At 40.9% G+C, this 14,730-nt stretch overlaps 1 protein-coding gene across 4 annotated transcripts in view; it reads left to right on the top strand.

Moving 5' to 3' along the window:
* SORCS1 (sortilin related VPS10 domain containing receptor 1) overlaps positions 1-14,730 on the top strand; it is a gene marked incomplete at both ends in the record, with an annotated part of 470,229 nt that overhangs the window by 301,388 nt on the left and 154,111 nt on the right. For all 4 annotated transcript variants that reach the window (XM_084244881.1, XM_084244882.1, XM_084244884.1 and 1 more), the window contains one exon: positions 3,688-3,846. In XM_084244881.1, the coding sequence (XP_084101007.1) occupies positions 3,688-3,846 (159 nt within the window). The remainder of the gene's footprint in view (positions 1-3,687; positions 3,847-14,730) is intronic.

The following is a 14,730-nucleotide window of genomic DNA, read 5'->3' on the forward strand; positions in this document are numbered from 1 at the left end:
AGAGAATAATTACTTTCCTGATCGAGGTCGGCTCTTGCTCCTGTCTCCACCCTCCTTTCTTGCAAATAGAACAGCTGGGCTCTTAGTGTTGCAGGGGTCCCTGGACTGCATTCAGCGGAACACAGGGTGAAAAGGACTCATTCATTCACTAATTCATTTTTCATTCATTAGTTTATTTTTGAATATATAGAGACCTACTATGGACTGCGGTTTATGTCAGACAAGCATTGGCTCCTTTTTTAGAGAGCTCACTTGAAATGTGAATGCTTAGATTCATACTTTTTACAAAGTCCTCCTAAAAGTGTGTTATTCAGATCATATTTCAGAATGCACAGGATTAAAGACAGCAAAATGCCAATTATACAAATCAAGAGCCAGATGTAGGCATGTAGACAGTGTAAGTAATAAAAAGAGGGATGACTGAGATTGTTTAAGGAATATAATTTATTATTTTTTTGAGATGCAATTACTAACTTGAAGCTACTATTCTGGTATTTCCCAGTAAAATACCTTCTTAAAAAGATAGGACTAATTTATTTATAATTGGCACCATTTATGTCTAAAGATTAAATCTCATTTATTATTTGCATTGTTTTTCTCAAATAGGGTAAATATTTTCTGTTAGAGCTTGCTTAAATTCTTTCTTGACTTACTAATTTCTTGACTTTTAATAACTTATTAAATATGACAGAATAAACCTTAACCCATTTGAAATAAAATTACTAAAGAATTTGAATTTGCAGGCTGAAATAAGGTTTTACTTAGTTAGCAATAATTCATTAAATGGTTCTATGGTTTAACAACTGCGCTGTTTGTAATTTAATTATTTTGAAAGATGTGACTAATTGGAATTACATGTTGGTATGTATTAATATGTGTGCATGCATGTGTGTGTTTTGGTTCAATTAAATTGCATACAGGTCATAATATTAAATTAAAAATTCAGAATAAAAAATTCCAACTCAACTCATGGTATGAAATGTAGATCCGATTCCTTGTTGAAGGAATAGGCAGAGTCACCAATAATTTATGTTATTTTGCATTCTGTGGGTAGTCTTGCAAAGCAATTTTCACAGTAAAAATGGGCTAAACAATAATGGATCTAGATTGACCTGTTTGAGTGGATTTGAGCAGAGATTTGAGAAAGGAACCTCCGGAAAGTTTGTGTGATATATGCACACCTATAAATCTTATGGGGAATATTTCCTGACATTGTCCATCATTTCCAGTGTGTCAGATTCCCAAATAAATGGTTTGGGTGAGGTCTATATGGAGTAGGTAAGATTTTGGTGTGCATTTTAAAGTACCTAGAAGAAAAGTCAAGGAAGTCAGGAGTTTTATTTACTTAATATTCAGTGTCAGTATATTTGAAAATATTTGCATTATTGTATCCATTCACTATTACCAGGATGCAGAATATCTTATATAGTCAGATGGCTTAGAGGATAAAGTGAGCATCAAAAATATTTTGAACAAATGATAAATAAAAATAAACTTGATTTGAGGATATATGGCAGGTCCATTGTTTTTATTTTGAGGAAGTCATCTGCTAGGAGAAGCAGGTGATGAGATCTGCACTGGTTGGAAAGGAGAACATATTCTGGTTAACAGGGAATTAGAAAATCAAAGGGGGAAAATTACCTTGCCTGAGACAATAGATGCTCTATAAAATTGAGCCTCTTCATATTATTATGGAAATTACTTTTTGGCAGTAGCACACAAAGGTTGTTATATATTACTGTTAATTGTGGTCGGAGACACAAAGCAATATGATCAATTGATGACTTATTTGTTATTTGGAAAATGACAGCTTTTATGTGCTAGTAGAAAGGAAATCACATGGAGATGTTCTGGTGAATTTAGGAGCCATCTGATTGTCCTTACTTAGTGCATACAAGAGATTTTGATGAAGCCATGTGAGGTTGTCTTAGCAGATTACCCAATGAGCCATGTCAGCTACCCATTGAGGGGTCACTGTTGACTGGGTGAATGAAAAACAAATAAACCTACACCTTTGCTATAATTTATGGTGGGTGGACAGAGGCCTTACTTAGTATGGAGGGAGAGGCAATTAGTCTCCAATTTTGTGTGTGCTTTTCCTTTTGTGGAGCACAGCTGACAGCCACAGCATTCCACTCACCCCCCCATGTCCTTCTTCACCTCTTTGAGAAGGGGAGGCTGAAAGGGCAGTAAGAAATCTGAAATCCACCCCAGATAACACAGACATGGTTCGGGCTGAGAGTGTCTGGTGTGTGGTCTTCTTGTGCCATTTGCAGTGACAGGACGCCACCTTTGAGGATGACACTAACTGTTCTGAGGTTTTAATATGATTGCCTCCAAATGCTGGAGAAAGCTGTGTTTGCCTGGCACCCTGCTCTTTTATGAAATGGCTCTATTTTTTCCCTCCTTTCTCTCTCACCCTGGAACTGCTGCATCCTCGGCTGGTAATCTTTAAACTTGAGGCCGCTGTGATTTCTCTTCATACAGCCACACATTAAGCACATTTTTCATGCTTCCCCGAACCAAACTCAGAAAGTGCCAATTAATAAGTTGATGGGGAAGAAGGCAGTGGGTAGCATTAAGGCCACCTGTCTGGAGACATTAGGTGCACACTTTGAGTGAAAGGAGACCTGCAGAGAATCAGGAATGAGGTGCTTTATCACACATTCCTAGAGGCATAAAATGAGAGACTAAAAAGCAGTTTTCAGGCAGCTCTTCCATCTTGCTCCTTTTGTAGATCGTTCACAGTGCTCTGGCCAAAGATTAACCAACCTTAGTGAGAGTGCTAAGCTAAGTGTCAGTAGCCGTGGATTTTTACACGCACATAGCATGTTCTCTTGTCGGAGAAGTGCAGATGGAGAAGGCTATTCTTCTCAACTATTCTACCACGGAGCTTCCATCAGTTCTGCTCAGACTTATCTGGGCATATTTCTAGTTTCATGGGATGATTCTGAAAATTCTTTCCATTCATTCGTTTGTTTCACAATTATCTATTGTGCACTAATATATGTTGGGCCTCAACTTAGCTGCTGGGGATATACTTGTGGGGAATAAAAGCAGAGAAATATCAAATGTCCCTATTCTAGTATAAATTAAATATGCACTAGACGACATGAATAGGTAAGTTGTTTATTAGGCAGTGATAAAGTGAACAATGCCCAGAAAAGGCTTAGGAAGTCCAGGCTTGATTCAAGACTCGGGTGGAATGTAGGATGACATGGGATATTGGTGATGTGAACCCAAAAGGGCTTATGGTAGGAGAGAAAAACCAGTGGATTCCATCCTCTCTCTATTTATTTCTGCCTTTCCCACAGTAGACTTGCTAATTTATTCCCCTAAATGGAGAATAGATAAGGCACAGTAGGGAGGAGGGTTGAGGTTAGAGGAATAGATTTAAGGGCATATCCTTGGGGAAAAACAACAAGTTCTATAGAAGAGAAGAAAAGGCAGACTTCTATTTCCTCTCCTCCCCTTCCATCTTTCCCTGCCTCTTTCATCTCTTAGGGAAATAGTTGCATGACACTGACTCTAGCTGGAATAGAACTGACATAGTTAGAGCCCTTGTTTGGCAAAAGCTGTTCTTTGCTTGCCCCTCATGCCTCACATCAATATTTTAGTTCACTTTCAAGTTCTGTGCATCTGTAAACAGCTTTGTTGTTTTCTTTCCCCGACAATTCCTTGCTGCAGATTATGTTACTCACAGATCCGGAGATTGAGAGCAGTTTATTGATCAGCTCAGATGAAGGGGCAACCTATCAAAAGTACCGACTGAACTTCTACATCCAGAGCTTGCTCTTCCACCCCAAGCAAGAGGACTGGATTCTGGCATACAGCCAAGACCAAAAGGTGAGCGTGGTTACCTTGTTAAAGAGAATAGTGCATGGCTGTCAGGGAAAAGACTACTAGTTCATCATCTCTACCTTTCTTCTCTGATCACTTTTGTTCTGTGCAGTAACCTCAACTCTATGCAGTGAGAATAGGGCAGCAAGGAGGACCTCAGGTTGTTTGTTGAGTATGTAAATGTCTTAAGCAACATGCAATGGAAAAACAGCTTTTAAAGAAGACTCGTGAAAAAGCAGTTCTAACCTAGATGCTTCAGGCTGTCAGAAGACCCTTACCACCATGGAATTTAAGAGGCTGTTTTGTAATTCTCCAGAGATGACTTTTTTTTTTTTTTCTGGGTAAAAGACACATAACATTTTGCAGACTCTTAGAAGGAAGAGTTTGAGAAGGCTAAGTACACTAACTAGTAATTTAATAAACGGTCAAAGAAATCAGCAAACGAGCAGTAATAACCTGCATAGGTGACATTATTCAGGACCCGGTCATTACAGGATTTTTATTCATTATTGATTAAGTTCAAGAAGAATTTCATTTCTTAAGAAAGTATTCAATGAGATCATGCTGCTACATGCACATGTGTGTATGTGTGAGAGAGAGAGACATATTCCATGAAGCGTCACATCATGAAATATATCCTGCACTCTGTACTACAGATAAACTATGAAATACCTGCCTTGAAGTAACTTAGATTCTCAGGTAAAGGATACGGCTAGCAACAACAAATACAACTGGATTAAAATTAAAAAAAAAAAAATACCGAGACAGATGTGAGATCATAAAAGCAAAAAAAAAAAATAAGTGGAACTAGTGGGATGCTTTCTGTGAAATTCACAATTCTATGAAATGATTATGGGAAATCTTAGAAGAATAGTGTTAGAAATGGCATATATTTAAGGAAATACTGGGCTTACATGAGCGAGAAGGAGAATGGAGGGGTTTGTCTGTCTGGGCTGGTATAGATATGTGGGGTTCTCTGTGAAGAAAAGGAATAAGTGAACAGCTTTCCAAGGTCTCTACTGACAAGAGTATTTTAGAAGAATCACTTTAAAATTCTTAGGATTGGAATTTTATTCATGCTGCCCTTACTGCCAAATAAAATGCACATTAAGCCTAAAAATAGAAAAGATTAACAATTAGTATTTTTTCCTTCTAGAACAGCCTGGCTACCCTTTCAGAGAATGTACAATTTCATTCCTGGAGTCCAGCCACAGCACATCTGGTCCAGGATGGTGCAGTTATCAAAGGGGAGGACTGAACAGCTTGGGACAGAATACCAGTCATATAATCCACTGGGTTATTGCTTTTTTTTTTTTTTTTTGGCAGTTGGTTAATTTTCCTCCTGATGCTCAAGGCACAGGAAGGGCCAGATTTACCTGGCTAAGTGAAAACTATGCATGCTTGCAGTTGTGCTGGAGGAGATGCCCAAAAATGTAACCCTTCATGACCCAGCACTTCAAACATTGTCTCCCGGGATCACATGGCAAGTGGATAACTTTGAAGGAGTTAGGATGGGCAGGCAGTGGTCCCAACTTGGTCACATGTAGTCAACAGTACTTGGTGTTGATTTCCTTTGTCTTAACATGTGTTTGTAGGGATAATTATAATTGAAGGTGCACTTCCAATGAGATTGGAAAAATAAAACAAATACTACACGCCAGTTTGTTTTAGGTACTCTGCAGGATGTAATGTTGATATTAAATGACTTTTAAGGTGCTTTCAACTCATCTGGGAAGAGAAGATGAAGGCACATGAGTTCGCCAAATTAGTCTGTAAGACCAAAAAGGCAGTGTCCTTAGCTACACATACTAGATACCCCATCAAAACAGCTGTATAGGTTATGGGAGACAGGCAGCTCCATGATCAGGAGGTGGAGATGTTATGAAGTGATTTCACCTGGCCTTTCATGAATATGTCGTATTTTGGGTGGGGTAGGGTAGTGATGGCTCATTTTACATAAGAGAGATGATATGAAAATAAAGTTAGTAAAAACAATGTTTCTAAGATTGTGAATTTGTCTGTTTGGCAGACAGTGAAATTTGGGAAAGGTAATTATATTTCTGTATGCTTTTGGAACCTAATCTTGATTCTTTTTGACTGTTTTAACTGTTAATCAGTTTGGCAAAATATTTTTTTCTTTATTTTTTTATTAGGAGCATTTTGAAACCTTTGGCCAATGGAATGAGGTTTTTAGAACTATAGATTATAATTATTCTTCTGGTATAAATAAAGGGAAGAACTGTAGAATGAGGTCAAAAGCAGGAAGACCAGTTGAGGTTCAAAAGCATTTTTTGTAACCACATACCACATGAATTCTATCATTTTTTAGCTGGAAGAAGCCTTAACAGTCTTCTCTTTATAAACTAAGGCACTGAAAATTTGAGACATTAATAAATTTCCATAAAGGTCTAAAAATAATCTATGACTCTTATGTCAACGTCTAGTGACTAATAGAAAGCATTACATGAAAATTTTTAAGAGTTCTTGTTCTTGAGGGTGATAATTTGAGATCAGCAGGTGGATAGAAGCCAGCGTTTTTCTTCACCTCTGTTTTTTCTAGGAGAGAATGACGGAGAAATATCCTTGGGAGAAAAAAAAAAAGGGAATGACCCTCTAATAAAAGTAGGGCTTGGAGCAGAACTCCATACTGGGGCATGACTCACAGAATGAAGAGTGTAACATTAGCCAAGAGGAGAGTGGGCTGCAGCTGAACCATTAGCTGATGGTGTTGGCTGGAAGTCAAGTTGAGAGGGTCTGTGGCCACTCAGGTGGGTCAGTGATATGGAAATAATAACTGGCAATTGCCCATGAATCATGGCACTTTTAACACTGATGATAAGTGTTGAGCCCTAAGGAGGGCCCCATGCTGGTGTTGGCAAGCCAATGACTGTATTTGTGCAGGAAAAGAGAACATTTATTCTTTCATATAAGTATTGCTCATCAATTTTTCTGTCACAACTGCTATTGCTGCTGCTGCAAAACTCCCAGTAAAGATCTTAGCCTCAGTTCTAGTATTCACTTTGTTGGATACTGTTCTTCCCCTACCTAGGGCGAGCAGACCTGAGGCAAGATGTCCTGTCTATTGTTGTGGGTGCAACTCCTTTAGAACTCACCTGTGTAGGGCACTCCTCTCTCCTCACTTTCTTATCTGCAGTCTCCTTTGTCTTTTCCCTCTTTGGAACATAGATCCCCTTTTATTTGTGCAAATGTCCCTGCTATTGCTTTTCTCTCCTTTAGTGAGTGAAACTCTTAGGGCCCTGAGGACAGAGTCTGATCTCTGGCTGCCAGGTTTGAGCCCATATTGGCTACAGTGTTCTGCTCTGGCTGCATTTCATCTTGACTGCCTGGTCACCCAGCAGAGTATTTTGATGTCAGGTTTTAGAGACTTAAAAGAGCTTTGTTGAGCAGATTGTCTTTTCTGGCCCAAGATGGAGTTTTACTGTCTATAGGTTTCCATAAGAAGCCAGATTTTAAATAATTTTAGAAAAGCTTTAATCAGAGAGAAATGTATATGGCTGGATGCCCTCAGAAGTTTTATAAAATCAGGATGTTTTGATGTTTTGGTCTTGTTTTCTTAGAGCGAGAAATCTATCTATTGGTTGCCAAGAGGTAAAAGCTTTCTTGAATGGGCTTGTGGCTGTCCAGACTACACTGGAACAAACAAAGGGGAAAGGTGTGGAGCCTTTTTCTCTTTGATGTTCTAAAAGAAATAGTCTCACTATTTAGGAAGCCCTGTCAGAGTATATATCCACTATAAACATGGGAACTGAAACCCTGGCTCTTGAAGGATCTGTATGAGAATATGCCTTTGGAAACCCCAGAAATTTCTAGGAAAATAAAGCATTACAGACACTATGAAAATTTCATGTCAGATAGGCAGGAGGATATAGTCACATAAAGTCACACCTCTTAGATTTTTTACAAAACAACAGTGAATCACCACGGATGCTGTAAAGAATACCATACATTTATTGTAGGAGCGCCATGTCTTGGTTTCCATTATTTATTTTATATTCCTGTAATTAAGCAGTAGACTAGCCCAGTATTCTGCTCATTCTTTTGTTTCTATGCATTTGGAACGTGAGCAGGTAGGAGATCAGAGAGAGTGTTTCATTCCCTTGCTAGTTTCTCCCCACTTTCTTGCTTCGATACAGGAAACCACCCAAGGAAGACTTAGCAGCAGGCTCAGTCTGCCAGATTACATCTTTATTTTAATTTGGCAATAAACTAGTGTACAAACTGTGCTATAAAACATTGCCTCCAACAGCATCTCTCAGTCTGTCTTAAACACCTCACTAAACATGATGTGTTGGGAAACATTTGAAATGAGAGAAAACAAAACGCAGATGTGGCTGGAAGAAAAAGCAGGAGAAAAATATAAGAGCATGCAGCTACCTCAGCTTTTCCAACCTTCCTGGGGCACCAGGCTCTTGGCCTCTCTGTGAAGGGTTGCCCTGGAGGCGATGTTTGTGAAAGTGAGATTCTGCAGTGCTGTGAAACAGACATGAACATATCCAGGACTGAAGCTACTGAGCGCCTGGGGAGGGGAGGTCCTTTTGCCACCCATGTAGGCTGCCAAGTCCTCCTTGCCAGGTAGCTCTGCAAAGGTCTGCTGCCCTGACTGGGCACAGGTAGGGCCACTTGACATCCGTCCCTGTGCATTATGCTTCCTCCCCCACCACCGTGGATGACCAAGTCCACCCAGACCATGAACTCACTTCTTACACAGACAAACATGAAATTTGACTGAACAGAGCGGGCAGGTCTGAGTTGCAGGACACTGGAGAGCATGTGTCCATTCTGGAGGCTTATATCCAGCCCACTATTCCTGCCACGGTGGCTGACTCATTCAGTGTCACTGGACCTCCAGGTTCTTTTCTAGAGAAGCTAACCGGCTTTCTTTAAAATGTGACATTTTCTTATTTTTAAGTGTTTGCAATTAACTCAGAAACAAAATAGAAAGTCAGTGCAGGGCAAATTGAAACTAAACTTCATCTGCTACCTTGTATTAGGTCCCAAGTCATTTTTTTCTTTGTTTTTTTTATTTTTCCCATCTGTGTTATTCTTCTCTCCATGGAACTCTCTGTCAGTTTTATCTCAGAAGTTAAATTTGTTTATGGTTAAAAAAAAAAATCTAAATGAGTGATCAATTCTGTGGAGAGAAGACAAAACCTGCAGGACAGTCTGGTGTGTCAGCCTTCTTTTTGTGACAGTTCTAGAATAGCAGGATGTTTATATTGTCTCATTTATGCTGCAGCTCTGTGAGTCTGCAGTCCAGGTAATACCACGCAGGGCCATGCTTGGTGTCTGGTCTCTGTACTCCAAGTAATCACAGTTTATGGAGGAAATAAGAAACCTAAGGCTTGCCTGTTGGCCTCACCTTCAATATTTTGGCATTTGTGTATAAGATACAAGCAAATGGAAACATAACTTTAAATGAGGAACACACATTTTGATAATGGAGGCTTTTTTCAGAAATAATTGAAATCCTAAATATTAACACTTGACATTCTCTGAATAAATGATGGATGAGTTTGAATTAAAATCAGATATTGATAAAAATGGAAAATTATACCATCTATGTGATAACATACAATAGAATTTTAATAACTTGCATGAAATATTTTATAGATTTATTTTTATTTATGCATACAAGAACTGGAGTGTAAGCCAGACGTACGGGGTGGGGAGGTGAGAGGATTCACCAGAGACAGAGTGGGGAACAGAACAGTCGGATCTACTGAAATGCACTGCTGAAGGGAGCAGCAGATGAGACAAGAGAGGTCGACTGCACCATGTGGGTAGGGATTGAATTTATGCCACAGTGGTTGTCGATAGCTTGATAGTGCTGAGACTTTAACTCCTGTGCCACCAGGGACACCCTGCATGAAAATTTTTTAAAAGAGAAAAAAAAAAGCTACTTTTAGTTTCCCTCCACCTTTCTCTCTCCTGGTTCTACAACTTTAGGCAGTTTTATATCATTCTTAAAAAAAATCTTCCCCATTATATCATTATTTTTCTTTCCCAGACTGGGCCCAAATAGAAGGGTGTAACTTATCATTGCTGCTTTAAATGTTGTCTTTCCCTGGGAAGTAATAACTCCTTGGTAAGGAAATAGATGTCAGACTTTGTGAAGACTCAGTTGTACTGGTTTCTCACCACTGGTACACAGAAGAGCAGGCTAGGTAGGAACAGCAGCACTCTGCTCTGTCAGGCCCCCCAAATGGGGATGTGACTTTCAGCTGGTTATTTAACTTGATAGTTTCCCCAATTGGAAAGTGAACTTAATCATAGCAGCACCTGTCTCATAGGACTGTTTGAGGATGCTGAGATAATGTCTGTAAGTCACTGAACACAGAGCCTGGCACAAGTCAGCCCTGAACAGATTCTTTAAAGATTTATTTATTTTTATTTAAGAACTGGGGTACAGGCCAGATGTGTGGGAGGGCGAGAGAATTCACCAGAGACAGAGCAGGGAACAGAACAGGCAGACTGATGAAATACACTGCTGAGTGGAGCAGCGGGCGAGACAGGAGACATCTGCTGCGCCATGTGGAATTCTCACCAGCTGGCTGGATCGAACATGCGCTTCAGAGGCTGTAGACAGCTTCACGGTGCGGCGCTCAACCACCTGCACCACCAGGGAGGCCCACCTGAACCAGATTCTTGCCGATGTGTTAGTCAAAGACCTGAGAGAAAATTGATGTGGTGTGTGGCTGCGTGGGAACATAAGCCCCTATAACAGCAGTCCACTGCCTTCTTACTACCTGAAGTTACAGGCACTTTAGTCAGTGTTGATGCATTCCTAGTCAGTTACTAGCAGGTACCATGGGACCAGAAAGAAAGGAGCCAGGAAGAACCAAGGTATGCTACTCAGAAAATGTTACTGATTATAACAATAGACCATTAACTGTTGAAGTATTTATCTTCACAGTAACTCTATTTGTTTTTGAAAAGACAGCAGCCCCTTAATATCAGAAGCTCAAGATTAAAATAAAAGACATACCAATCCTTTAAATTCAACCCCGTGGGGCTATTCAAATAATCTCTGTACACAGCACAAACACTTAGGAAAGTGCTACCTACCTAATGTCATCACGTCTCCCCAAGGCACTGCATTAAGTAAAAAGGCACTCAGTTCTTTACAAGAAATATGTTAAGCATTATATACCATGCTGGTTTGGCAGGGCTTCCATGTGCTTGAAATTTCCCAATGTCAGAGCTGATTTCTAATCTCATGAATATGTAAATAATTTAAGTACGCAAGTACAAAACTGGCAATTAGAGTGGAAACCAGGGAACTTGCTAAATGTCAACCCCAATGCTTGTTTGTAAAACAAATTCTCAAGCTGAAATGCCATCATATGCAAACAAGGAAGGCCTGCATTCACCTCAGATACCTTGCTTAACCAGGTTGTATCATTTTTCACTTGCTACCTGGAACAGTTTGACCTGCCTCTTCATAATCATCTGAATGACAGGCACAGCAAGAAGGAGAAATGGACATTTTAAAATGATCGATTGGGATTAGGGTTCGGGCAGGCACAATTATGCTTTTTGGTAGCTATTTCAGCTTTGGAAAAAAGTTGTATTTTTACTTGTGCAGCTGTCTAGCCAACTTTTTTGATGCGCTCTATGCCAACAACACTTATCTGAATGGATTAAGATGCCACCTCAATCCAAGCACCAGCCTGGAAAAGTTTGAAGGACGTTTGACTTCATAATGATGGGTTTTTTGGAGTTGCAGGGTCCTTGGGTTCACTGTGGGAAAGTTGTTACCAGAGCGCCTGTTTCAGCGACACACGGTGAGTTCCCCAGGCGAGTTTCTCCACGAGACAGAGGTGTTATGTTTGAAGAACAGGTTTATTAGGGACAGGGACAGGTTTGCTTAGAGAGGCCTATATGGTCACAGGTAGGTGGCCTTGAGGAGAGCTGCCTCTGCTGAGGGAGGTCAGTGAAGAGAAGTCCCGGCATGAACAGATCATGGGCAGCTAGAAAACTGCTGCCCTGCAGAGGGAGAGTTGGTGAGAAGAGGCATCTGCATAGTCACAGGTGGGCAGACGGAGTGCTGCCCCGAGCCTGTGCAGAGACTGTACTGATACAGTCCTTTTCTCTTCAGGAGGGGTCACTCCTTGTGAGCCTTCAGTTTGTTGCTGATTTTGGATAACCATGCAGAATCCAAAAGCGACTGGAGATACCAGGATGGGGAGTAGAGATTCCAGGATGGGCCCGATCTTTATTATCTTTACCTTCAGGTCTGTGTTCCATTCCCTATTGTAGTCTGATCTTGCTTGGGTCTCATGCCTTGTGATAAGGCACTGGTGCCTAAGGGTCACAACCTCTACAGCTGGGTTAATAGTCATGTTATTCCCTTCTACCCCCGCCTCCTTGTGAGTCAAGTTCTGGTCTTGGGGCACCTCCTTTCCAGTCTTTCTATTCTTGTCCTCCATCAGTGATAGAAGATGAATCTCTCTCAAGTGATGAATAACCAGCAAATACCTTTTGCTAAGTGTGGATTCTTAGAAAACCCTGTAATACTAATATTTTCCTACAATTTTCCCTGTTAAAAGTGGTTGCAATCAAGGATGTTAACATCGGGGGCAAGTGGTTTTGGGAGGAGAAAGTCTTAGCCTTGTGAATAGACATTTTGTGAATTTTTGACTCTATAGTTCATATTGAAGAAGACATTAAAAATAATACATTGTTCAGACTCCTACTTTCAGTATAACAGGGTATTGTAAATAGAACTTACACATGGCATATTCGGTGCTCCAAGAAAGCCAGAGGCCCAGCTAGAATCTCATAACTGGCGGAGGAAGAGAAACCATATGCTGCTTACCCTGCTAAAATGACCAAGCTCTTCTACAGAGCCATGTCCTCGCTATAAAATATCAAATGGAAAGGCATAAATATAGATCCCCAAGACTCTCACTCTCCCGATTTGTTCAATTCCAATCAGTGTCTCTCTAATCTAACTACAGGCGGACTGAGAAAATATCCCTGAACAAAACTCAGGATGCAAGCCACAGCCTCAGCTGCTTCTGGAAAGGCCAGGCTAAGCAGGGCTCCATCTCAGATTGGGGCACTGGAGTAGTGTCTAGGCTGCTTCCTTCCTGAAAATTTGGAAGAAAAAAGCAGTGCCATCTGCATCTCTGTTTTCTCAGGATCTGTGGACAGCAAAGGCTGAAGGCAATGATCTGCAGCTGAGGAAGAGAGAGAGAGAGAGAAGCATGGGCCATTTAATCTAACAAGCACTTTCTAGGCCATCACAACGATTACTCCATGTTATTTTTGTACCAAACATTAGATGAATCTTTGCACCTACTTAGCATTTTGGGTCTCTGAGGCTCCAAAAGGTTATGAAAATTCTCCAAGGTAACCTATGGAGTGACTGGTAAAGGAAAGTGTCTTCCCTAGGGAAGGGGAACAGATGTGCAGGCACCTAATCCCTAGGCTGTTTGCATGCTCAGTGCTTATTGCATCAACACACTTGCCTCCCTGGAAGGCACTGTAATTATTTTTGGTTGTTTCTAATTGCCTTTCTTTCCTATTTTTACTAGACTATCTCCTTCCTGTCCAACCCACCATGAAACCCATTCCCTCTGCTAGACACTGCTTTTCCCACAAAACTGAGTTTTACAGTGGAGGGAGGACTATCGTCTGAAGATCTCACAGGAGAGGGAGGGACCTTTGAGCGTGAGTGATCCACTCCTTGCTGGCTCCCAGGCACTCAGGCACTCCTGAGATGTGTGTAACACTTTGAGACACACTAGCATAGTGGCACCTGCACATCTGTCTCCCTAGCCCTGATCAGCTCTGGTCCCAGGGGCTTCCATGTAAAGTCACCCCCAGGCCAGGCAAAATATCAGGGTATTTCAGAAGTGAACCTGCCTTGTACTCCATATCTGGTCAGATGTTTTACCTTCTTTCAATGTTCTTTTGTTTATTTCTTTTATTAAAATATTGCTTCTTTCCTTCCTCATCTCATCCTTGGGAGCTGACGAACATCCCTCATCTCTTTCCAGCTAGTCACCTTCTAACTGACCCCTCTCTACTTCTTTGCACCCTCATACTACTAATGGGGACACAATTCCACTTCTTTCCTCCTTCTACTTATTTTTGTCTCTCAAAACTACTGAGTTTCATCATCTGTGCATTTCAATAATGGCGCGATTTTATGGTAATGGAAGGTTACTCTTTTTTTTAATTTATTATTTATTTATTTTTAAGATTTATTTATTTATTCTTAAGATTTTATTTATTTATTTGTTTGTTTGTTTATTTATTTATTTATACAAGCATTGGGTACAGTCAGAAGCACAGGAGGGTGAGAGAATTCACCAGAACCAGAGCAGGGAGCAGAGCAGACAGAAGCACCGAAGTACACTGCTGAGGGGAGCAGCGGGCGGCAGGAGAGGTCTGCGCGCCATGTGGGACCCTCCTTCGGTGGCCGGGGAGCAGCCAGGGATCGATCCGGTGCTGTAGAGGCTGCGGGCAGCTTCACAACCCAGCGCTCAACCACTGCGCCACTGGGGAGGCCCCTGGAAGGTTACTCTTATGTCACACCAGCATCTTGCTATGGAAGGATTTGTGATCAAGATCCTTATTAGCTTCTCATTTTATTTGATTTGTATTTATTTCTCCATCTGTATTAGGGAATCTTTTAAACCATTATTCCATCTTATATCTTCCCAATATGCCTACTGCTCTGGGTGCCTATGGAACTGGCCCACGGTCACTATCCACTATTGACCCTTGCTGCCCAAACAACCTCAATTCATGTGTCTAATCCACCAAGTCTTCCTCAGAGCACCAAAATGGGACATGTGACAGACTTCATTGACAGCTGGGGAATGGCCAGTGACATATTTTGATAAATACAGCATGGGG

This window comes from Talpa europaea (genome assembly GCF_964194135.1).
Source record: "Talpa europaea genome assembly, chromosome: 10".
NCBI classification, from domain to species: domain Eukaryota; kingdom Metazoa; phylum Chordata; class Mammalia; order Eulipotyphla; family Talpidae; genus Talpa; species Talpa europaea.